At 46.6% G+C, this 23,085-nt stretch overlaps 1 protein-coding gene across 2 annotated transcripts in view; it reads left to right on the forward strand.

The window, feature by feature from the left end:
• Positions 1-777: 777 nt before the first annotated feature.
• The window catches only part of FGFRL1 (fibroblast growth factor receptor like 1), a 141,847-nt gene continuing 119,539 nt past the window's right edge, over positions 778-23,085 (forward strand). Inside the window, exons 1-2 of one of the 2 annotated variants that reach the window (XM_070751429.1) lie at positions 778-934; positions 4,048-4,136. In XM_070751429.1, coding sequence (XP_070607530.1) covers positions 4,076-4,136 — 61 coding nt within the window. In that variant the 5' untranslated portion in view covers positions 778-934; positions 4,048-4,075. Of the gene's footprint in view, positions 935-2,235; positions 2,477-4,047; positions 4,137-23,085 lie in introns of those variants that run through there. The other variant, XM_070751427.1, reaches the window with a different exon arrangement.

Raw genomic sequence — 23,085 nt, forward strand, 5'->3', positions numbered from 1 at the left:
GAAATCTGTCAGCCCTCGAATAAGATTTCTGTCTTTCTGAAAAGGAGATATACTGTGAGGTCTGTTCCTTGGGTGCTCTCTTTGAGCTGGGTAGTTTTCTTCCAGGCATCTCGTGACCCAGCTAGGTAACATCATCGGTGATAGAAGGGAGTGGGGTTTATGGGAGGCGGAAGAGAAAGAGAAAAGAAAGGAGGGAGGGAGGAGAGAAAAGAAGGATGAAGGGAACAAAAAAGGAAAACAGGAGGGATGGAGGAAAAGAAAGAAAAAAGGAAGGGAGGGAGGAAAAAGGAAAGGAGGGAGGGAGGGAAGAAAGGAAAAAGAGAAATGGGGAAAGGAGGTGGGAGGAAAAGAGAAAAGAAAGAAACAGGGAGGAAAGGAGGATGAGAAAAGGAGGGATGGAGGAAAGAAAAAAGGAAGGAAGGCAGAAAAAGAAAGACAGGAAGGATGGATGGAAGAAAGAAAGAAAGAACGAGACAGGAAGGAAGGAAGACGGGAAGGAAGAAAGAAAGAAAGCAAGCAAGCAAGCAAGCTACGGTCTTCAGGTGAGCAACCATGGTGAAAGAAATACCTGCATTCTTTCGGGAGAAAAAAGAGACCCCCGAGAATGAATTCTGGGAAAGAAACCCGGGTCCAAAAAGAACGTGGGGAGAAAGCGCCCCCGCCTCTCCTCTCCATCCTTCCACGGGGTGTCACCGAGGAGGAGGAGGGGGGAGGAAGAGGAGGAGACTCCGCGCAGAGCGCTAGTAACTTTGGAGAGCCAGCAGGGGCTGCGGGGAGAAGCTCGGAGCGGAGCCGCTGGCGTCCACGGGAATCTCTGCCCCGCCGCGGACGACCCCGGAGAGAGCCCGAGCGGCCCCTTTTGCCTTTCGGCCGAGCCTCCCCTTGGCGGAGCACTCTACCTGCGAGTCCGGGGCTCGGGCAGGAGGAGCTCCAGGTGCTTTGATTCATTATTTGGGGAGCCCTAGTTTTGTTTTTGCGCCCGGGCGCAAGCCAAGCGCCTTCCCAAAGCGGCTGGCCCGCCGAGGCTCGTTTTGGACCAAAGGGGGCGATGGGGAGCCACAAGGCGGCCGGGCAGGGGGTCGAGGACGGGGAGAGGAGACCCCGCGGAGCCCCAACTCCAGGCCGACTGAATGGGGGACGAGGGAGGGAGGAACCCCCGATTTCAAGAGGACAAATTCTCCCCACCCATCCCCGGTGTGTGAATGCCGGCTGTTTGGAGGAGAAAACTTCGGAGTCGCCTCCAACTGCAAAGTTGCTCCGTTCCCACGGCTCCTCCGCCTCACCTGCCAGCTCTGCGGGCGTCGGAACCCCCTCCCTCCTCTTCCTCCCTCCTCCTCCTCTTTTTCTTCCTTCCTTCTTCTCTGTCTTTGTCTCTTTCTTTCTTTTGCTCTCGCTTTCTCTTTGTTTCTGTCTTTCTCTCACTCTCTTTCACTCACTTTTTTCTCTCATTCTTTCTTTCTGTCTTTCTCTCTCTCTCTTCTCTCTCTCTTTCTTTTTATTTCTCTCTCTTTTTCATTCTGTCTCTTTCTCTCTCCCGTTCTTTCTTTCCTTCCTTCCTTCTTTGTTCACCTTCTTCCAATCCTTCTCCTCTTCCTCCTCTTCCACCTCTACTTCGACCTCTTCTACACAACTCCTTCTCCGTTCTTCATCGTCTTTCTTCTCCCTCCTCCTCCTTCATCTCTACTATCTCTTCTTTTTCTTTCCTTCCTTCCTTCCTTCTTTCTTTCTTTCTCCTTTCTTTCTCTTTCCCTCTTTATTCACCTTCCAATCCTTCTCCTCCTCCACCACCTCTACTTCTACCTCTTCTACACCTCTTCTTCTCCGTTCTTCTCCGTCTTTCTTCTCTCTCCTCCTCTTCCTCCATCTCTTCTACCGCTCCTGCACAACTCCTTCTCCGTCCTCCTTCGCCACCTCCACTTCTTCTACCGCTTCTACACAACTACTTCGCCGTTCCTCTCCGTTCTCCTTCCTCTCCTCCTTCCTCTTCTTCCTCCTCCCCTCCAGTCATCCTCTCCCTGTGAACTCTCTATAGTTCCTACTTCTTTTCCCTCCTCTACCTTCTACTGTTAATTGCTACAACTAAGTGATCCGCTCCACTGAGAGTTTTCCTCCTCCTCCTCCCGCCGCTCCCCCCTGACGGGGGGGGGGGGGGAGAGCGCTGAGGGCGGGGCCTGGAGGGCAGTGGAGCCGGGGCGGGGCTGCGGGCTGCCCGGGAGCCCCAGCCGGGAAGGGCGCTCAGTCTGCCTCGCCCGCCAGCCCAGCTCCCGCCGCCGCTGCCTTCCCCGCCCGCATCCCGCCGCTGGGACTCGAACTCTGGACACGCGGGGCCGGCGGAGGGGCGAGCGGCCGGGCATGGGGCGGCCCGCAGGCGGCGGCGGCGGCGGCGGCCACGGAGGAGGAGCGCGGGGATCGGGAAAGCCGCCGGCGCCGAAGGCAGCTTGAGCCGGGCCGGCGCGGGAGTAGCAGGAGGCGGCAGGTAGGCAGCGCCCCCCCGCTCTGTGCCTTCCCCGCGAGGCTGCGGCTCCCACGTGGCGATGGGCAGGTGGCCCAGGTGCTGCTCTTCCTTCCTTCCTTCCTCCCTTCCTCCCTCCCTCCAGTTTTTCTTCCTTCACCCTTCTTCTCTCTTTTCCCTGCCCGTTTTTCTTTCTCCTTCTTTCCTTCCACTTTTTCTCTTTTTTCCTTCTTAGTTCCCCTCCTTTTCTTTCTTCTTCCTCCCTCCCTCCCTCTCTCCCTTCCTTTCTCTTTCTTATTCCTTCCACCTTTTCTCTTTCTCCTTCCTTCCTCTTTTCTCCCTCCTTTTCTCTTTCCTTTCTTCTTTTCTCTCTCTCCCTCCTTTTCTTTCTCCTCCCTCCCTTCCTCCCCCTTCTGTTCTTTCTCCTCCCTCTCCCTTCTTTTCTTTCTCCTCCCTCCCTCCCTTTTTTCTTTTTCCTCCCCCTCCCTTCTTTTCTTTCTCCTTCCTTCCACTTTCTCTTTCTTTTTTCCTTCCTTCCCTCCCGTTTTTCTTCCTTCAGCCCTTCCCTCCTTTCTTTTCTCTTTTTCCTTCTTTCCCTTTCTCCTTCCCTCTTTTCTCTTTTTCCTTCCTTGCTCTCTCCTCTTTCTCCTTTTCTCTTTCCCCTTCATTCGTTCATTAGTTCCTCCTTTCCTCCCTCCCTCCCTCCTTTTCTCTTTTCTTTCCCTTCCTCCCTCTTTTCCTTCCTTCCTTCCTTCCTTCGCTCCGCATCCCTTGCGCGGGCGCTTCTACCCGGAATTCTTGGGGCTGGCGATCCGGGGCCGGGCGGCTTTCACTTCGGCGCGGCTGCTTGAGCGGCCCCGGAGATGACGCCCCCCAGGCGAGCTCGGTCGGGGCCACCGCGAGGCCGGGCGCTTCCCCTGCCGGGCGAGAAGACCTGCGCGGCCGGCGCCGTGGGCGAGACCGGCGGCAGCTCCCTTTGCGCGTGGCTGCGCGCTTGGCTTTGCAGGCACTTGCGCTCCGACCGGCGTTTCTTTGTCGGGACTGGGAGCTTCCCCTTCCCCGGGCTGGGCCTCTCTTCCCCCGGCCCCCCAACCCAATTTGTCGGCTAATGGCCGGGTGGAACTGCGCGGGTTTTGCTTGGCGCTTGGCGGGCGTGGGTGGGAGTCCCGCCGGCAGAGAAGGGCGCAAGCGGCGCCTGGACTCGAGGGAGGCGCTCCGGCAGCCTTGGGAGAGCCGCGCGGGCCGCTGCAGTCTACCGGGGAAAAAGGGTTTGGCCAGGTGGGGCTGCAGCGTCTCCAGGCTGCCTTCCCCTCCCCTGCCCCCCCCCCGCCTCCCTAGGTTCGGGCCAGGTGAGCCCGCTTTTCCCCATCGAAAGTCTCGATTAGGCTGCCCCACCTCGGAAAAAGTGGGTTTGCAAAAGGATTCCTGGGTTATAAGTGAGGCTGGAGCCTTCCTCCTCGTTCTCCTTCTTCCTTCTCCTCCTCCTCCTCCTCCTCTTCTTCTTCTTCTTTCTTCTTCTTCTTCCTGTTGTGTTTTGTGCTGGGGAAGGATTTGGCACTCCTCTGGGTTCACGCTTGGTCTCTTTTCCTTTCCAGGTGTTGGAGAGTCCACTGGGCATTCAAAATGGGCCTCCGGATGGTGCTGGTGTTTCTGGGGACGCTGGTGCTGGCTGAATCAGCCCGAGGTAAGGAAGCCGATGCAATTGTCCACAAGTAGAGGGTTTATGTATTTTTAATTCCTAATGACTTTTCAGAAATTGCCTGAGTGATCCTTCTCTTTTTCCTTATTTATTTATTATTATTATTTATTATTTAGATTTGTATGCCACCCCTCTCCGCAGACTCACCCCTTCCCTCCTTTCCTTCCTTCCTTCCTTCCTTCCTTCCTTCCTTCCTTCCTTCCTTCCTTCCTTCCTTCCTTCCTTTTCTCTTTTCCTCCCTCCCTCCTCCTTTTCCCTTTCTCTTTTTCCTTCCCTTCCCATCTCCCTCCTTTTCTCTTTCTTCTTCCTTCCTTCCCTCTCTCCCTTCTTTTCTCTTTTTCCTTCCTTTCTTCTCTCCCTCTTTTTCTCTTTCTCCTTCAATCCTTCCCTCTCTCCCACCTTTTCTCTTTCTCCTTCCTTCCCTCTCTTCCTCCTGCTCTTTCTCCTTTCTCCTGCCCTCTCTGTCTCCTTTCTCTTTCTCCTTTCTCCTTCCCTCATTTTCTCTTTCTCCTTCCTTCCCTCCCTCCCTCTCTCCCTTCTTTTCTCTTTTTCCTTTCTTCTCTCCCTGTTTTCCTTATTCTACTTCCTTCCCTCTCCCTCCTTTTTCTCCTTTCTCCTCCCCACCTTTTCTCTTTCTCCTTCCTTCCTTCATTCCCTCTCTCCCTCCTTTTCTCTTTCTCCTTCCCTCCTGCCCCTTTCCCTCTTTTTCTCTATCTCTTTTCTCCCTCCCTCTTTTCTCTTTCTCCTCCCTTCCTTCCTTCCCTCTTTTTCTCTCCTTTTCACTTTCTCCTTTCTTCTTCCCTTCCTCCCTGCAACTGAAGTGTTGCCCCTCCACCCCCTGCCTGTCCTGCCCCCTTCTTGCGCTTCTCTCCTGCCCACGCAGGTGTCCTCTCTGGCTGGCTGTGCTTCCCGCGTTCACCCTCGGTTGTGAAAACTCCCGCTTGCGCTGGGCTTCCAAGTTTGCAGCCTAGCGGGCGAGGGAAAAACAATGGTGCATTCCTGGGTGGATCAGGGCAGCCTCTCCCCTCCTCTAATCTCTCTGGGCCCCGGCTCCCTCCGCCTCATGGTCCCCAGCACACGGCTAACTAAACAAACGGATCCATTAACTTCCCCCAGAGTGACAGACAAATGACAGCTCTCAAGCACCATCCTGAGCAGCAGCGCAGCCTCCTTTCGCCTTCAACCCACCATCGCGGATTCCCCCAACCAGGCTGGGCCCTTAGAGCTGGGCTGCGGGTGGTCGGGTGGTCAAATGGGGGGGGGGGTCTGCCTTCCTTCCTCTGAAGAAACATTGGAGCAGGGGCTTGGGGGCCTGGTCAACTGTGGGCGGAATCACCCGTGGGTTAGAGCCCTCTGCCCATTCTTGGAAGCTCCAACTGACAGCTCCCTTCCCTTCCTCTCTCTCTTTGGCCTCTCTCCATCTCACACTCTATTTCTCTCCCTCTTTCCCTTCTCTTTCTCTCTCCCTCTCTCCCCCTCCTTCTCTCCCTCTCTTTCTCTTCCTCCTCTCTCTCCCTTTGTTTCTCTCTCTCCTGCTCTTTTTCTCTCCCCTTCTCTCCTTCTCTCCCTCTCTCACTTCCTCCTCTCCCCCTTGCTCCCTCTCTCTTTCTCACTCTCTCCACTTCCCTTTTTCCCTTCTCTTTCTCTCTCCCCTCCTTCTCTCCCTCTCCTTTCCTTCCTCTCCTCTCCCCCTCTCTCTTTCTCCCGCTCTCTCCTGCTCTCTTTCTCTCCCACCTTCTCTCCCTCTTTCCTTCCTCTGTCTCTCCCCCTCTCTCCCCTGCTTCTCTCCCTCTATCTCTTTCCCTACCTCCTCTCTCTACCTTTCTCTCTCTTTCTTTTTCTCTCTTTCCCTCCCCCTCCCCTCTCTTTCCCTCCCCTCTCTCTTCTGCTCTTTCTCTCCCTCTTTCCTTCCTCTTTCTCTCTCTCTCTCTTCCCTCTTTCCCTCTCTCTTTTCCCCTCTCTCCTCACTCTTTCTTTCTCTCCCCCTCTCTTTCCCTACCTCCTCTCTCTTCCTTTCTCTTTCTCTCTTTCCCTCCCCTCTCTCTCCTGCTTTCTTTCTCTTCCTCTTTCCCTCTCCCTCTCTCCCCTCTTTCCCTCTCTCCTCGCTCTTTCTTTCTCCAGCTCTCTTTCCCTCCCTCTTTCCTTCCTCTTTCTCTCTCTCCCTTCCTTCCCTCCCTCTCTTTCCCTCTCTCTTCTTTTCTCTCTCTCTCTTTCCCTCCCCTCCCGCTCTTTTCCCCTCCCTCTTTCCTTCCTCTTTCTTTCTCCTCCTCTGCCCTCCTTCCCTCCCTGTCTTTCCCTCCCTCCCTCCCTCCTCTCTCTTTCTTTCTCTCTCCCGCTTTTTCTTTCTCTCCCTCCCCCTCTTTTTCCCTCCCTCCTCTCTCTCCCTCCCCCTCTCTCCTCTCATAATGATGGGATGAGGAGTCCGCAGTCAAGCTGTCAGGCTCCCCATGCCAAGACTCCACAGTCATTTCCAACTCTCTTGACCCTACAAGACTTGGGACTTGACATGGGACCCAGTTGGGCGAGATAAAGGTCCTTCCGGCTGATAAGCATCAAGCCAGAGAGGAGAAGGTGGACTTCCCATTGCTAGTGAGAGTGTGCAAAGGCTTTGATGCCTTCGGGGAGTTTCAACTTTTGTTGTTTTTAACTCCCAGCCTTCCTCTGAATTAGCAGACTCTTGGCAAGGTGCTTTTGTGCTGGAAACTGAGCGGGTGTTAGATGTTTGTTTAGGCCTGGGAACTTCTGGTTCCCTATCTCTGCCCCCTCTTCTTCTCTCTCCCTCTTTTTCCTTCCCTCCTTCTCTCCTTCTCTTCCTCTCTCCCCCTCCTTTTCCCAATCCCTCTCTTTTTTCCCTCCCTCCCTCCTTCCCTCCCTCCTTCTTTCTCCCTCTTTCTCTCCTCTCTCTCCCCCTCCTTTCCTCCTTCTCTCCCTCTCACCCTCTTTCCCTCCCTCCTTCTCTCTTTTCTTCCTTCCTCCCACTCCCTCCCCCCCTCTTTCTCTTTGATTTACTTGAAGTTATATTCCCTTTATTTTTTTTTGAGCAGTGTATATATTGGTCTGGGCCTGGTCAATTTTTTAAATGAAAGATTTACACAATCTTCAGTATTTGGTTATGCGGCTCTGGAGGGACTTTTTAAAGACAGCCAACAAAGCAATCAAGTTCTCATTCTTTGTAAGGATCCAATCTTGGACATTTCTATACCTGAATACAAAAGGTCAGATTACTATTAGTTGAAGATAAAATTTGGGAAACTTTATTTCATTCAAACACAGCAGGATCACCATTATCCTTTTTGGCCAGGTTTATGGATCTCGTATAAAAATGAAGTTTTGGAAAGTTTAGCAAATTTGTACGTACTTGTGTTCTATCACTTAGTGATTTATGCAAGACTCATTTTGGATTTCTTTCAAAAAATAGCAACGTGAACCTTGACTTATGATAGTCCCTTTGAAAATATCCCCTTGCAATCCCAAATGTTTCCTCCCCAGTACAGCTGAAATACGGTAGGAAAAAAAATTTGGGGTAGCTGTCATAAGTATTTAAAGAGGATACCTATGAATTATATTCTTGAAAATTTACATCCTTGCTAGCATTGAACCAAGAAAATGGGGTTTTAGGAACATGTGTCTCCTAAACAAAGCTGAATTTGGCTACAGTAGCCCTCGACCTTTGACCCCACCTGAGCCAAAAATATATGTTGCTAAGCTAGACATTTGTTCAGTGAGTTGTGTCTCATGTAATGACCTTATTTTGCCATAGTTGTTAAGTGAATCATTTCAGTTGTTAACTTTTGTGTTTTGCTTGACATAAAAGAGAAAAATTAATTAATTTAGATCATTACCTAGATTTTATCTGTATGATGTAAGTATGTTCTGTGTAATGGAGAAGAAACAATATTAGAATTATAATGAAGGTACGTCACAAAACTGTCCAAATCTTTTTTTTAGTGTTTTGTTGGTCTTACTGTTTATGTCTGTGTTTTATAAATAAAAACCTTTAATATTTTTTTTTTAAAAAAAAGGAAATATCCCCTTGCACAACATGAGGAACTTTATTAAGGGGCCGCGGCGTTAGAAAAATTGAGAACCACTGCTTAGGGAATAAGGTGGGCTGTTTCTGACGTCAAATTGGTCCTGTCTAGTATAGGCAGTCTTGAAAGTCTTTAGACAGGTGACAAAGCTGAGAATTTGAAAGTTTCTCCCGATAATGTCCTAGTGGAGGGTGACTATGTCCTTTGGCTGCAGATCAAAAGATTTATTTTCCATCCAGATATTCTACATGCAAAAAGAAGAATGATTTCTGGAGAATGGTCACCGAATGATTTCTGGAGAATGGTCACTGTCCCCCACACCCAAAGTAAAGACTCTGAGAGCAGGGGGACCTGGAAAACTGAACCTTGTGAAAATTTGAATTTTAAGGGGACCTCTTCAAGTGCCCACAAAGGTTTCACAATGAAGAGAATCATTAGCTTCCCTTTGTCCTCTTTGAGGGAAGGGGACTGAACGGCTTTTAAAAGGGCTGGAGAGCAGTTAGTTTCCAAAGGATGGCTATGAAAATGTGTTAATGGGTGGAGGAACTTGACAATGTAGACTTGGATCAAGGGCTTGATTGATTCATTATGGGCCATTAAATCATTTGTGACCAGGTAGATTGGTGGGTTTTTTTCATGGTGATCTGCTCCTGATCTGTTCTGTTCAACTAAGGATGTAGCCTTCCCTTAAGTGGGCCTTTCCAAACCAAGGTGGATATTCAGGGATGCTTCACTTACATTGGACAGTTATGATTCTCTTATCTCTATCTCTATCTCTCTATCTCTGTCATCTATCTCTCTATCTCTATCTAAAGGACTATTCATTGGTGAACTTTAAAAAGTATTTATATTTTATGTATTTGTTTTTTCAATTTTAGTACCTGGTTTCTGTACTGGGTTTACAATTCTAAATCCTTGAATCAATTCAAACAAACACACACAGTTTTCCTAAATAGTAATGCAATTAAAAATATGTTACTTAGCAATGTTTAAAGTCAGGTATTTCTAGGTTTATCTCTTGGGTCCCATTGGTTGGGGGTCCAGGTAAAGGGAGGGTCTGGCCTTCTCCTTCTGCTCAAGATCCCCATAGACAGTTGGGGGGCACTGTGGGGCACAGAAGGCTGGACTTGATGGGCTTTGGCCCAATTGAGCAGGGCTCTTCTTAGGTTCTTATCTTCCTTCCTTCCTTCCCTCCCTCCCTCCCTTATTGAAACCGATGTCCAAGTGTCGCCTCTATGTTGGTTGAGGCAGGCAGGGTTCCCTTGGGTCCCATTTGTTGGGGGTTCCCATTGAAAGGGAGGGTCTTGCCTTCTCCTTCTGCTCAAGATCCCCATGGACAGTTGGGGGGCACTGTGGGGCACAGAAGGTTGGACTTGATGGGCTTTGGCCCAATTCAGCAGGGCTCTTCTTAGGTTCTTAGGTTCCTTCCTTCTTTCCCTCCCTCCCTTATTGAAACCGATGTCCAAGTGCCGCCTCTATGTTGGTTGAGGCAGGCAGGGTCCCCTTGGGTCCCATTTGTTGGGGGTCAAGGGAATGGGAGGGTCTTGCCTTCTCTTTCTGCTCAAGATCCCCATGGACAATTGGTGGGCCACTCGATGGGCTTTGGCCCGATTCAGCAGGGCTCTTCTTATGTTCTTATATTAATTAAATTAAATTTATTAATTTAATTTATATACCGCCCACCTCTCAGGGGACTGCATTTAGCTTTAGGTAAATTTTATTTGACCAATCTTTCCTTTGTCTTTTACAATGTGCTCGACATAATATGGAAGCAAGGAGCTCTGCGTTTCCAGACGTTGGTTCATCGCCATGTCCAGTCTTGACTCGGTCTGTCTACCTTTATAAAAACACCCCCAAAGAAAACAAAACCAGAACAAGAAACCGTGTGTTTGTTTGTGTGAACAGACTCACAATTCAACCATGATCAGGATGGAGAAAACATCTGTGCGCTCCTCCAAAATCTTGTGATTTTTTTCCCTACTTGGCGCGTTGGAGCAAAAGGCGATGAATCCTTGCTTTCTATTCCCCCGTGAATGTGCGGGATTGTGCAATTGGGCCCCGTGTGTTTGCACAAACAGCGCGCTCCGAGCGCCAGAGCCCCGTTCAGGTTCGCCCTTCCTGGGTTCACACAAGTCAGATAAACATCGGCCGTCTCGCATTTGGTGCGTTGCCCTGATTGCACAGTCTGCTCATTGTAGTTTTGTAAACATGGCAAGGAGCGCTTGGACTAATCTAACGGTTCCATTTCATCAAAATCCATCCAATTTTCAGGAAGACGTCCAGCCAATAACTCCGGGCTACTTCTTACATTAAGGGCTTAAACTTAATTTTGAGCATCAGGACGCGGGGGGGGGGGGAGAGGAAAAAATGTAAATTGGGAACAGAGGCCTCTTGGAATAAGCTTCAATCTGTCTCTGGTTCTGCCCATTTTTAGTGCTCTCTTATGCTCTTCCCCCTTCTCTCTCTCTCCCCCTCCCTCCCTTTCATAGCTGCTGAAGAAAAGGTTCATTCTACAATGATACCTCGTCTTACAAACCCTTCGTCATACAAACTTTTCGAGATACAAACCCAGGGTTTAAGACTTTTTTTGCCTCTTCTTCCAAACTATTTTCACCTTACAAACCCAAGCAGCTGCCACTGGGATGCCCCACCTCCAGACTTCCGTTGCCAGCGAAGTGCCCGTTTTTGCGTTGCTGGGATTCCCCTGCTGCATCACAAAAACACGGAAGTCCGGAGGTTGGGTTTCCCATGGAGGGGAGCCTCAGGGGAGTCCCAGCAGCACAAAAACGGGGGCTTCGGCTGGCAAAAGGGGTGAGTTTTGGGCTTGCACGCATTAACTGCTTTTCCATTGATTCCTATGGGAAACATTGTTTCATCTTACAAACTTTTCACCTTACAAACCTCGTCCCGGAACCAATTAAGTTCATAAGATGAGGTATCACTGTACATAGAAAAAAGAATGAAAAATGGACAGACAAATGTGCTTAAAGCATATAAGACGTTAAGTTTCAATAGTAAAGACATAAGCCGTCCGCCATGTCATTGACTATCACTGTCGAGAAACCTGACGTTGGGTATTTATGTCTAGGGTGTGGAATTGTATATTTCCTTTAAATTCTGAATACTGTATTTGTATTCGTTTTAGGTATTTCTGAGGAAGGTACAAGTTCGTTTTTAGGGGTTTTAGGTGATTTGCACAGTACAGAAATGGCTTCGTGAGCAGAACAAGGAGTGGTACCGACAGAGCCTACACGCCCTTGTGTTTTGCTGGAGGGAGGCCATACAACGGGACGGAGATTATGTGGAAAAATAGGGAGTGTAGAAGAAGCATCATTCTTTCTTGTGTGTAAGTTTCATTGTGTTCAATAAATAATTGTTGAAGAAAAAAATGTGTTGCATTACTTTCTGGGTGACCCTCATCACAGTGGGTCTGGTCAATTTATTTTATGAAAGATTTACACATAATCTTCGGTATTTGGTTATGTGGCTCTGGAGGGACTATTGGAAGAAGACATGCCATGAAGCAATCGAGTTCTTGTTCTTTGTAAGGATCCAATCTTGGAAATTTCTCTATTTGAATATAAAAGGTCGGATTACTAATAGTTTGTAGATAAAATTTGGGAAACTTTATTTTATTCAAACATGGCACGATCACCGTTATCCTTTTTGGCCAGGTTTATGGATCTCGTAAAAAGATATAGTTTTGGAAAGCTTAGCAAATTTGTACGTACTGGCGTTCTATCACTTGGTGATTCATGCAAGACTCATTCTGGATTTCTTTCAAAAAATAGCCGTGTGAACCTTGACTTATGATAGTCCCTTTGAAACTATCCCATTGCAACCCAAATGTTTCCTCCCCAGTACAGCTGAAATACGGTAGGAAAAAAATGTTGGGTAGCTGTCAGAAGTATTTAAAGAGGATACCTATGAATTAAATCCTTGAAAATTTACATCCTTGCTAGCATTGAACCAAGAAAATGGGGTTTATGCACTGAACATGTGTCTTCTAAACAAAGCTGAGTTTGGCTACAGTAGCCCTCGACCTTTGACCCCACCTGAGCCAAAAATATATGTTGCTAAGCTAGACATTTGTTCAGTGAGTTTTGCCTCATGTAATGACCTTATCTTGCCACAGTTGTTAAGTGAATCAGTTCAGTTGTTAAGTTAGTAACCTGATTGTTGACTTTTGCTTGTCAAAAGGTTGTAAAAGGAGGTCACCTGGCCCTGGGACATTGTTGTTAGTACCTCCCGTTTTTCTCCCCCCAACTCTGCTCATCTCCCCCACACCTTTCTCCTCTCTTGAGCTCCATGAGTCCCTGCCTCCCGTTTTTGTCCCCCCCCCACTCTGCTCATCTCCCCCATACAGTTTGGAAGGGGGGAGTTTGTCACTGGGATTCACAGCAGTGCTGGCAAAAATGAAGGGAATCCCAGCGAGGGGAACCTCAGGGAAATCCCAGCAATGCAAGAACGGCACTTTGGCTGGCAGCGGAAGTTCGGAGACGGGGATTCTCAGGAAAATCCCAGCGCTTCGGGGCATCCCAGCGGCAGCGGCTCGGGTTCGTAAGGTGAAAATAGTTCGGAAGAAGAGGGGAAAAAATAATAAACACCGGGTTCGTATCACAAAAAGTTTGTATGAAGAGGCGTTCGTAAGACGAGGTATCACTGTACATGCAGATAATTCCTTTGCCAATTTTTTGCTTCTCATCCAAGGCGCTTCTTCCATTCTGAAGAAGAGGAACTGAAGAATCTTCTTGCATGAGAAGTGAAACATCTTCAGAGAAGAAAAAAAAAATCTCAGAAAGTCCTCCTGATACGGATGACTGAGGACCTCCAGAAACATTTTAAGACTGTGGTACAGCTGACGGCAGAAGCCAAGTTCCGCGTTTGTGGGTTTGTGTGACGCAGCCTCTTCGGAAATATGCAAGGTGTTGAACTCAGGTCATCGAAAACAATGTCTCCCTTTTCAATCCCCCCCCCCCGTTCCTTGGCTACAAAGCAAGGAAACAGACCCAGTAGAAATCACAACGTAGACTTGTAGTAACGTGTCTGTGCTTGTGGTCAAGAGAATTAATGGAGCCCATCGGAAATGCATCCGGGCTTCGGGGATTTTTTTTTGTCAGGGATTATTATTTGGGCTTGCTGCAAATAGGAGACACAGAAAAGAAAAAAATGTTTTTATCCCTGGCTGGAAATGAGATCAGAAATTATCAGTTCCTTGTAAGGCTGGCAACCTCCAGGTTACAAGCAGTGTGCCACAAGGATCCTATTCTTTTTAATATGTTTGTGAGTGACATAGGGGAAGGTTTGGTAGGGAAGGTTTGCCTCTTTGCCGATGACTCTAAAGTGTGCAATAGGGTTGATATTCCTGGAGGGGTCTGTAATATGGTAAATGATTTAGCTTTACTAGATAAATGGTCAAAGCAATGGAAACTGCAGTTTAATGTTTCCAAATGTAAAATAATGCACTTGGGGAAAAGGAATCCTCAATCTGAGTATTGTATTGGCAGTTCTGTTTTAGCAAAAACTTCAGAAGAGAAGGATTTAGGGGTCGTGATTTCTGAAGTCTCAAAATGGGTGAGCAGTGTGGTCGGGCGGTAGGAAAAGCAAGCAAGATTTATTTATTTATTTATTTATTTATTTATTTATTTATTTATTTATTGGATTCGTAAAGCAAGTAAGATGCTTGGCTGCATAGCGAGAGGTATAACAAGCAGGAAGAGGGAGATTATGATCCTGCTATATAGAGTGCTGGTGAGACCACATTTGGAATACTGTGTTCAGTTCTGGAGACCTCACCTACAAAAAGATATTGACAAAATTGAACAGGTCCAAAGACGGGCTACAAGAATGGTGGAAGGTCTTAACAATAAAACATAACAGGAAAAACTTCATGAACTCAATCTGTATAGTCTGGAGGACAGAAGGGAAAGGGGGGACATGATCGAAACATTTAAATACGTTAAAGGGTTAAATAAGGTACAGGAGGGAAGTGTTTTTAATAGGAAAGTGAACATAAGAAGAAGGGGGGCACAATCTGAAGTTAGTTGGGGGAAAGATCAAAAGAAACATGAGAAAATATTATTTCACTGAAAGAGTCGTAGATGCTTGGAACAAACCTCCAGCAGATGTGGTTGGTCAATCCACAGGAACTGAATTTAAACATGCCTGGGATAAACACAGATCCATCCTAAGATAAAATACAAGAAATAGTATAAGGGCAGACTAGATGGACCAGGAGGTCTTTTTCTGCGTCAGACTTCTATGTTTCTATGTTTCTGGTTGAGGGAAAGATCAGAAGCCACGTGAGAAAATATTATTTGACTGAAAGAGTAGTAGATGCTTGGAACAAACTTCCAGCAGACGTGGTTGGTCAATCCACAGGAACTGAATAGAAACCTGCCTGGGATAAACATAGATCCATCCCAAGATAAAATACAGGAAATAGTATGTGGGCAGACTAGATGGACCAGGAGGTCTTTTTCTGCCATCAGTCTTCTATGTTTCTATGTTTCTAGTATTTGTGCTTTTCTTAACCTTAAAGGAGGCACAGAAGTGGGACGATTCTGACAGGATAGATGAGTGATGGTGAACCTTTTTGCCCCCAGGTGCCGAAAGAGGGTGTGGCTTATTTTGTGGGTGTGGCTTAATGGCCATGCGACTGGGTAGGAGTGGCTTGCCGGCCATGTGACCATGTGGGAGTGACTTGAACGATCCTCATCGTTCAAGTGAACTGTTAAGTCCTCGACTTACAACCTTAGCAGTGTCGCTCACTGGGGTGACAATTTGCTTCGCGTTTCCTGCGCTTCCTTCCTGGGTCTCCCCGCCACCTAAGGCAAACGGGGGCTGCCAGGAGCATCAATGATGCCAGCGCCGCTTCCATCCCCATCTTCTGCTTGCACCTCGGTCAGGAGGTGGCCGTGTGAAGCTGGAGGGGAGCCAGGCAGGAGAGAGGGAAGCTCGTCCGAGGCCAGGAAGGAGGAAAGAGGAAAAAAGCAAGGAGCGCAGACAGCAGGGGGGGAAAGGAGAGCCGAGAAGAGACCAGGAATCCAGGAAGTGACAGCCACCGATCAGCTGGAGCTGCGCCTGCATCTTCATTTCCGCCGATGGAACTACGTTCCACCCTGTCCTGCCTGCTGCCCACCCTTGGGTCCATCTATCTATCACAGCCACAATGTCATAGGAAATCATGCCCCATTACGCATGCACGAGTGCCCATATCCATAATTCAAAGCCTGGGGAGGGTGATAACTGCTTCTCTCGCCACCCAGAGGCCCCCTGGAGGCCAGAAATGGCCCGTTCCCCAACTTCTAGTGGGCCCAGTAGACTTGTGTTTTGCCAAAAGTCTTCCCTGGAGCTGGGGGAGGGAAAACCTTTTGTGAGCTGTATATGTAAACATATATATTTTGTGTTGTTGTTTTTTCTTTAATAAAGATTAAAGGAAATGGAGCCCCTCCTTTATGAAACCAGGTTGCAACGCCTCAGTCTCTTCAGCCTTGAAAGACGGCGTTGAAGGGGTGACTTGATCAAAGGGTATAAAATCAGGCATGGGATAGAAAAGGTGGATGGAGAATACTATCAATACTAGGACGAGGGGGCCCTCCCTAAAGGTCATAGATGAGAAAGTGAGGACAAATCAAGGGAAATATTTCTACCCTCATAGGGTCCTTGGTTGATGGGATTCCCTTCCAGCAGAGGTTGTGACAGCTGTCAGCCTGGATAGCTTCAAGGCAGGATGAGACAGATTCATGGATGCCAAGTGTATCCATGGTGGTTATTGAAACGGATGTCCATGTGCCACCTCTGTGTTGGTTGAGGCAAGCACGGTTCCCTTGGGTCACATTTGTTGGGGGTCAAGGGAAAGGGAGGGTCTTGCCTTCTCTTTCTGCTCAAGATCCCCATGGACAATTGGTGGGCCACTGAGGGACACAGAAGGCTGGACTCCATGGACTTTGGCCCGATTCAGCAGGGCTCTTCTTCTTGACTAGATGACCCACAAGGTCCCTTCTGACTCAGTTAATCTGTCAATCAAATATTTAATGCTAGGCCACTTTTTAAATAATCTTAGTTTCTGGAAGGGTTTTTCTTTGTTGGGCTGGCATTTCTTTCTGACCTTTGTTAGTTTTTGACTCAGCCACATCCTGTAAGAGCACCGATATATTAATATATTACATTTGAATCCAGGATCTGGTTGAACAGGTTTTTTAACCCAGGAACTGAGTCGGGGAGGCTGTGTTTTCTTTCAAGCTTGCTGTTATTTCCTTCCCGGGGTAAATAATAATAAGAATGCGGGAATTCAGGCCATTGATAAACTGACAAACCCACCTACGTTTTCCCATTAGGATATTTCATGCTCGCTTGTTGCTACCAGATTAAGGAAGGTGCAGCTTTGAAGCACTGTGGATTGGATGAAAAGCATGGTGGGGAGAGGATGGGGGTTTTTTTTGGGTGGGGGTGTTCATTTGCTAGCTGTTTATGAGAGCATTAATTCCCTTAGGCAGGATTAAAAACAGCATCTTGCCTCTGCTGTTTTTTGCCTTCTTAATTGATAATGAATTCGGGAGCCAGGAAACAAATTGCAGTTGCCCTGCCCCAAATATCTTGACTTTTCTACTTTAAAGAGTGACAACTTGGGAAGAGGATTTGAGATCCTCCCCCCTTTCATCTGCTATAGACTTTCTTCCTCGCTTCCTCACTTGCTCCCTCTCTCTTTTCTTTCCTTCGTTCCTTCCCCTTTTCCTCCCTCCCTTCCCCTCCCCTTCTCTCCTCATTCCTTCTTTCCTCCTTTCCCCCTTCCCTCCCTCCATCTTTCCTCTCACTTTTTCCTTCCTTCCTTCCCTCCTCCCTCCCTCTTCCCTTCCCTCTTCCTTCTCTCCTTCCTTTCCTTCTTTCCTCCTTTCCTTCCTTCCTTCCTTCCTTCTTCCCTCCCTCTCTCCCTGCCATCAGTTGAGCAGATCAAATCTCACCAGGTTCAAGGTCGATTCAGCCTTCCATCCTTCCGAGGTGGGGCAAATGAGGACCCATATTGTTGGGGGCAAGAGGCTGAGTCTGTAAATTGCTTGCAGAGGGCTAAGAAGCTGTATAAAGCGGGATATAAGTGCTATTGCTATTGTCTTCCTTCCTTCCTTCCTTCCTTCCTTCCTTCCTTCCTTCCGAGGTGGGTCAAATGAGGTCCCAGATTTTTGGGGGCAAGAGGCTGATTCTGCAAACTGCTTAGAGAGGGCTGTCAAAGCACTAGGAAGCGGTATATAAGTCTAAATGCTGTTGATATTCCTTCCTTCCTTCCTTCCTTCCTTCCTTCCTTCCTTCCTTCCTTCCTTCCTTCCTTCCTTCCTTCCTTCCTTCCTTCCTTCAGAGGTGGGTCAAATGAGGTCCCAGATTTTTGGGGGCAAGAGGCTGATTCTGTAAACTGCTTAGAGAGGGCTGTCAAAGCACTAGGAAGCGGTATATAAGTCTAAATGCTGTTGCTATTGCTAAAACTTTCTCCTCGAGGTCCTTGGCCTGCTCCCTCCTCCTTCCTTGTCACAGACTCCTGTTGACATTTCTCTCCCCTCCTTCTCCGCGTGTGGGGCTGCTGCTTTTGGCCAGGGGAAGTGGAATTAACATAATTTACTGTTTTAAAAACAAGACACACGCCCAGCCCAGGCGCTGGCTGGGAGAGGAGCCCTCCTCCAGTTGGGTCCACTTGAGACAGAACAAAGCCCCGATTATGGAATGCACGTTTTTGATTCACACCCACCTCCATTCCTTTCCCCCCCGGTGCCCAGGAGCCCGTAACAAACCTTCAAACCGCTGTTGACACGAAATGGGCAGGCATTGTTCTCGGTGGAAGTTGGGTTTTGGGGTGTTTTTTTTTTTTTAAGAGAGAGAGACATCTGGAGCCAAGTCTCTGAGCTAGCAAAGGTTTTGTCGCAACCTTAAAAATTATTAAAATTAAAAATTAAAATCAATTAATTGATTAAATTAAAAAACCTACAGTTTTTGGAGTCTCAAGGAGAATTTCTAGAAAGCAGGCAACTTTTTTGAGATGGAAGCAGGAACCGGGGAGAACATTGGAGGATGAGGGTGGGCAAAATGGGCAGGATACAGAAAATCTCATTAAAAAACAGAATGGAATAGAACAGAACGGAATAGAATAGGAATATTGGAACGAAGAACAGAACGGAATAGAACAGAACAGAAAATATGGAAGGAAAGGGAAGAGAGAAGAGGAGAAGAGAGGAGAAGAAAAAGAGAAAAGAAATGAAGAATAGAATAGAATAAAATAGAATAGAATAGAAACTTTGGAATGAAGAATGGAACAGAATAGAACAGAACAGAAAGTATGGAAGGGAAGGGAAGAGAAGAATAGAATAGAGAATAGAATAGAATAGAATAGAATAGAATTCTTTATTGGCCAAGTGTGATTGGACACACAAGGGATCTATCTTGGGTGCAGATGCTCTCAGTGGACATCAAAGAAAATAAAATATACATTTGTCAAAATTTGGAGCAAATTTTCCGTGATGTCTTCAGAACTGCAAGAGCTCTGCAGTGGCAAAACGTCATGTCATAGAACATAGAACAACAGAGTCGGAAGGGCAGACGCATCATGGAGAAATTTAAAAAAAAAACAACCACAATTTCTTTAACCAATTTTTAAATTCTACAGCTAGTAAGTTTATGCAAGATCCTTTAGCCGAAGCTCTTTGGAAGCCCCAAAGTCAAACAACTAGAGCAAGGGGTCTCCAACCTTGACAACTTTTAAGCTTTGTGGACTTCGACTTCCTGAATTCCCCTGCCGGCATGACAGCTGAAGTCCACAAGTCTTTAAACTGCCACATCTCAAGGTCCACAAGCCTTCAAGTGTCCCCAAGTACCTGAGATACGTCACCAACTCCTGGTTTTCTGTGAGAGACCTACATTGTAAATCTCCTGGGAGGAAACAGGGCCGGAAAAGGCAGGGAGAAGCCTATGTGGGACCTCTCAAGGAATCTCCTGGGAGGAAACAGGGCCGGAAAAGGTGGGGAGAAGCCTCCATGGGGCCTCTCTAGGAATCTCCTGGGATGAAATGGCCGGAAAAGGTGGGGAGAAGCCTCTATGGGGCCTCTAGGAATCTCCTGGGATGAAACGGCCGGAAAAGTTGGGGAGAAGCCTCTGTGGGGCCTCTAGGAATCTCCTGGGAGGAAACAGGGCCGGGAAAGATGGAAAGAAACCTCTGTGGGGCCTCTCTAGGAATCTCCTGGGAGGAAACAGGGGCCCCACCCTCCCTGTGGTTTCCCCAGTCACATGCATTATTTGCTTTTACATTGATTCCTATGGGAAGAACGGCTTCTTCTTACAAACTTTTCTACTCAAGAACCTGGTCACGGAACGAATTAAGTTTGTAAGTAGAGTGGTAGGATCGAAGGCTGCAAAGTGTCAGTTTGCCATGTATACCAGGTGCCACAATATTCACAAAGTGGGCAACCTAAGTGGAATAACAAAAGTTATTACGTTGACTGATGAAAGCCGAAACAAGGGATCTAATTTCTCCTTGTTTTACCTTTCTCTCTCCTGGCACCAGAAATGATCAGAGGGGGAGGAACGTGGCCAGAATTGCAATGAGACTAAAAAAGGACAAAGTTTGCTATAGAACTGAATCCCTGACCCTTCTGTTGGAAGCCAATGCACAAACAACAGGGTGTTTGCCTTCAGAATTCAAAAGCAAAGTCTCACTCTACATTATATAAAAGGGTATTACTACGAGGGTCGCCCAGAAAGTAATGCACCACATTTTTTTTCTCAGCCTACAGTAATGGTACAAATGCCATAGGTTCGCCATCACTGCTATAGAGCAACCTTAAATAGAGTACAGTGGTACCTCTACTTAAGAACTTTTCGAGATAAGAACCGGGTGCTCAAGATTTTTAAGAACCATTTTCTACTTAAGAACCTGAGCCCAGAAGAATTTCCCCGGAAATTTGAGAGCGGCACGAAGGCCCAGCCAGTTAGATAGAGATGGATGGATGGATGGATGGACGTACGTACGTACGTACGTACGGACAGATAGATAGATAAAAAGATAGAAAGATAGATGTATGGATGTACGGATGGATCGATGGACAGATAGATAGAAAGATAGAAAGATAGATGTATGGAGGAATGGGTGGACAGATGGACAGATAGATGATAGATAGATAGATAGATAGATAGATAGATAGATAGCGGACGGACGGACAGATGGACGGATGGACAGACAGACAGACAGACAGACATACAGATAGATAGATAGAAAGATAGACATATGGATGTACGGATGGACCGATGGACAGATAGATAGAAAGAGAGATGTATGGAGGAATGGGTGGACAGATGGACAGATAGATAGATAGATGATAGATAGATAGATGATGGATGGATGGATAGATAGTGTGGGGAGTAAACCATTACCTGGAGTGGACTTAATTTAACACCGTTAAGCTGCAGCAATTTGCTTAACGGTGTCAACAAATGGGCCAAAATTCACTTTAGCGACGGTCTCACTTGGCCACAGAAAGTCTGGCCTCCCTTGTGATCGTATGTTGAGTATGTATAGAGTTATGCAGCCTTCTTCCTCTTTCCTAATCCAGGGAATGTTGAACTGGAGCACAAATTTGTCACCATACCTACTAATGGTGGTGAATATCAGGTTAACGCATCCATCATCCATGCTCCATCACGCATGAAGTAAAGGTTCATGGACTTGGGGCAGTGAAGGGAAGAAAGTGAACTAGCTGAGGGGTGGTGTCAGGGGTTTCCCATTTCCTTAAGTAGTTGGTCTTCCAAACCAGAAAGTAAGGAGATACTTCAAGGAGTAGATGCACGGACAATTTTTTTTTAAAAAAATATGTTTTTTTAAAAAAAACATAGAAAAAGAAAAGAAAAGAACATATATAATAAAGAAAAATCAAACAGAACAGAACAGGAAAAAACAATAACAATACAAATAAACAATAAAGAAAAAAATACAATTTCCATAGTATGATGTAAATGGTAAACATCATAAAATGGGTACTAGAGGAGCAATTTAAAACGTTTTCACTACATAGTTTGTTCATAGTAATTTAATCAATATATAAATAAGTGTATCACATAAGTTATTTGTGTCTTCATAGTACAAATCTAATAAATTATTATTATCATTATTATTATTACTACTATTACTATTACTATTATTATTATTAATAGGAAAGTGAACACAAGAACAAGGGGCCACAATCTGAAGTTAGTTGGGGGAAAGATCAAAAGCAACGTGAGAAAATATGATTTGACTGATGATTTGACTGTAGTAGATGCTTGGAACAAACTTCCAGCAGACGTGGTTGGTAAATCCACAGTAACTGAATTTAAACATGCCTGGGATAAACATAGATCCATCCTAAGATAAAATACAGGAAATAGTATAAGGGCAGTCTAGATGGACCCTGAGGTCTTTTTCTGCCGTCAGACTTCTATGTTTCTATGTTTCTATGTTTCTATGTTTCTATGTTTCTATGTTTCTATTATTATTATTATTATTATTATTATTATTATTATTATTATTATTATTATTATTATTATTTTCCCCCCCCCATTTTCTTGTTGAGTGACTCCTATATAATCAATAAACAAGGTAATCTCCTTGTTTGTGACTTTACCTTCCAAAACTTCCACATATACAACAAATTTGTCAACCATATTTGTTGACAGCTATGTTGCGACTTGTTTTAAATGTTACTTAAAGATTTCAATCCATTTTGGTTTTGTTTATTCTTTGTATCATTCAATTTGTCGTCTGTCGTTCTATTGCTATTCCTCTTCTCTGTAATTTGGTGATTGAGGTTTTCAGATTAAGTTATCCAAAATTTTACTCATTTCCCTTACTTTTAACATATTTATGTAGTCAACAAAATTAAGCCGATAACTTTTATGTTCGCTCCTCAACTCTGGGGAAGGGGGTGTTTTGATTCTGGATTTATTCTGAAGCTGTTTATTCTGATCAGGGCCGCCAATAGACCGGTACTACTGGGAGTGGTGTCACGGGCCCGACAAAATTGAATAATGGGGGGGGGGGGGGGCGGCGCCCGCCAAAAACTCTCCAATCCTGATTGCGACGAACTCTGCCTCTGCGGAGCTTCTCCGACCGCGGCCCCCACCTTCTTCCCACCCCCGCGAGGAAAGAAGGCAGGGAGGCCGGCAGATAGGCAGGGAGCCCCGATGGCAGCCGCGGAAGGAGCTCAGCCCTCGGGAAGCCAAGCTCCCCATCGCTATTTAAAACGATCATCCGGATTTTGCAGCCCCGATCAGTCTATCAATTACAGACTCTTATCAATTATAGAGCTCTTTTTTTAAATTCCTTTAGACCCGGGTGAGATGACAGTCAGGTGGGCAAAGCTAAGTGAAATTATACGGCAGAATAAAAATAACGGCAACAGGTTGGCAGGTTGGGAAGGCTACCACTGGTAAATGCTAGTTCCGGCACAAGTTCCAGTGGATCATCTGTGCCACAGCATCATGTCTATGCTTGTAGTCAGTCTGTGCGATCTTTTTGTGGCAGCTGAGTATGTGATCGATTGTTTCATCTGTTTCTTTACAGAGTCTGCACTTTGGATCGTCTGTTGATTTTTCAATTCTGGCTTTGACAGCATTTGTTCTAATGGCCTGTTAATAATAATAATAATAATAATTATTATTATTATTATTATTAAATGAGAAGATAGCCCTTCCGATGGGCCTTCCCACTTGTAGGGAGTTTTGGCCATGAAATTGACAATTTGAGCATGTCATGTCTCTCCATTGTGCTTAATCCCTGAGGCAAAGTCAAGTGTGTGGAAAAGGAAGAATCCTGCTGTAGTTACAAAAGCTATGATGACTTGAGCCAGCTGTTGTTCCTAACTCTTGTTTGCCCTGCTGACCTCTAGTAAGGA

This window comes from Erythrolamprus reginae, chromosome 4 (genome assembly GCF_031021105.1).
Source record: "Erythrolamprus reginae isolate rEryReg1 chromosome 4, rEryReg1.hap1, whole genome shotgun sequence".
NCBI lineage: Eukaryota > Metazoa > Chordata > Lepidosauria > Squamata > Dipsadidae > Erythrolamprus > Erythrolamprus reginae.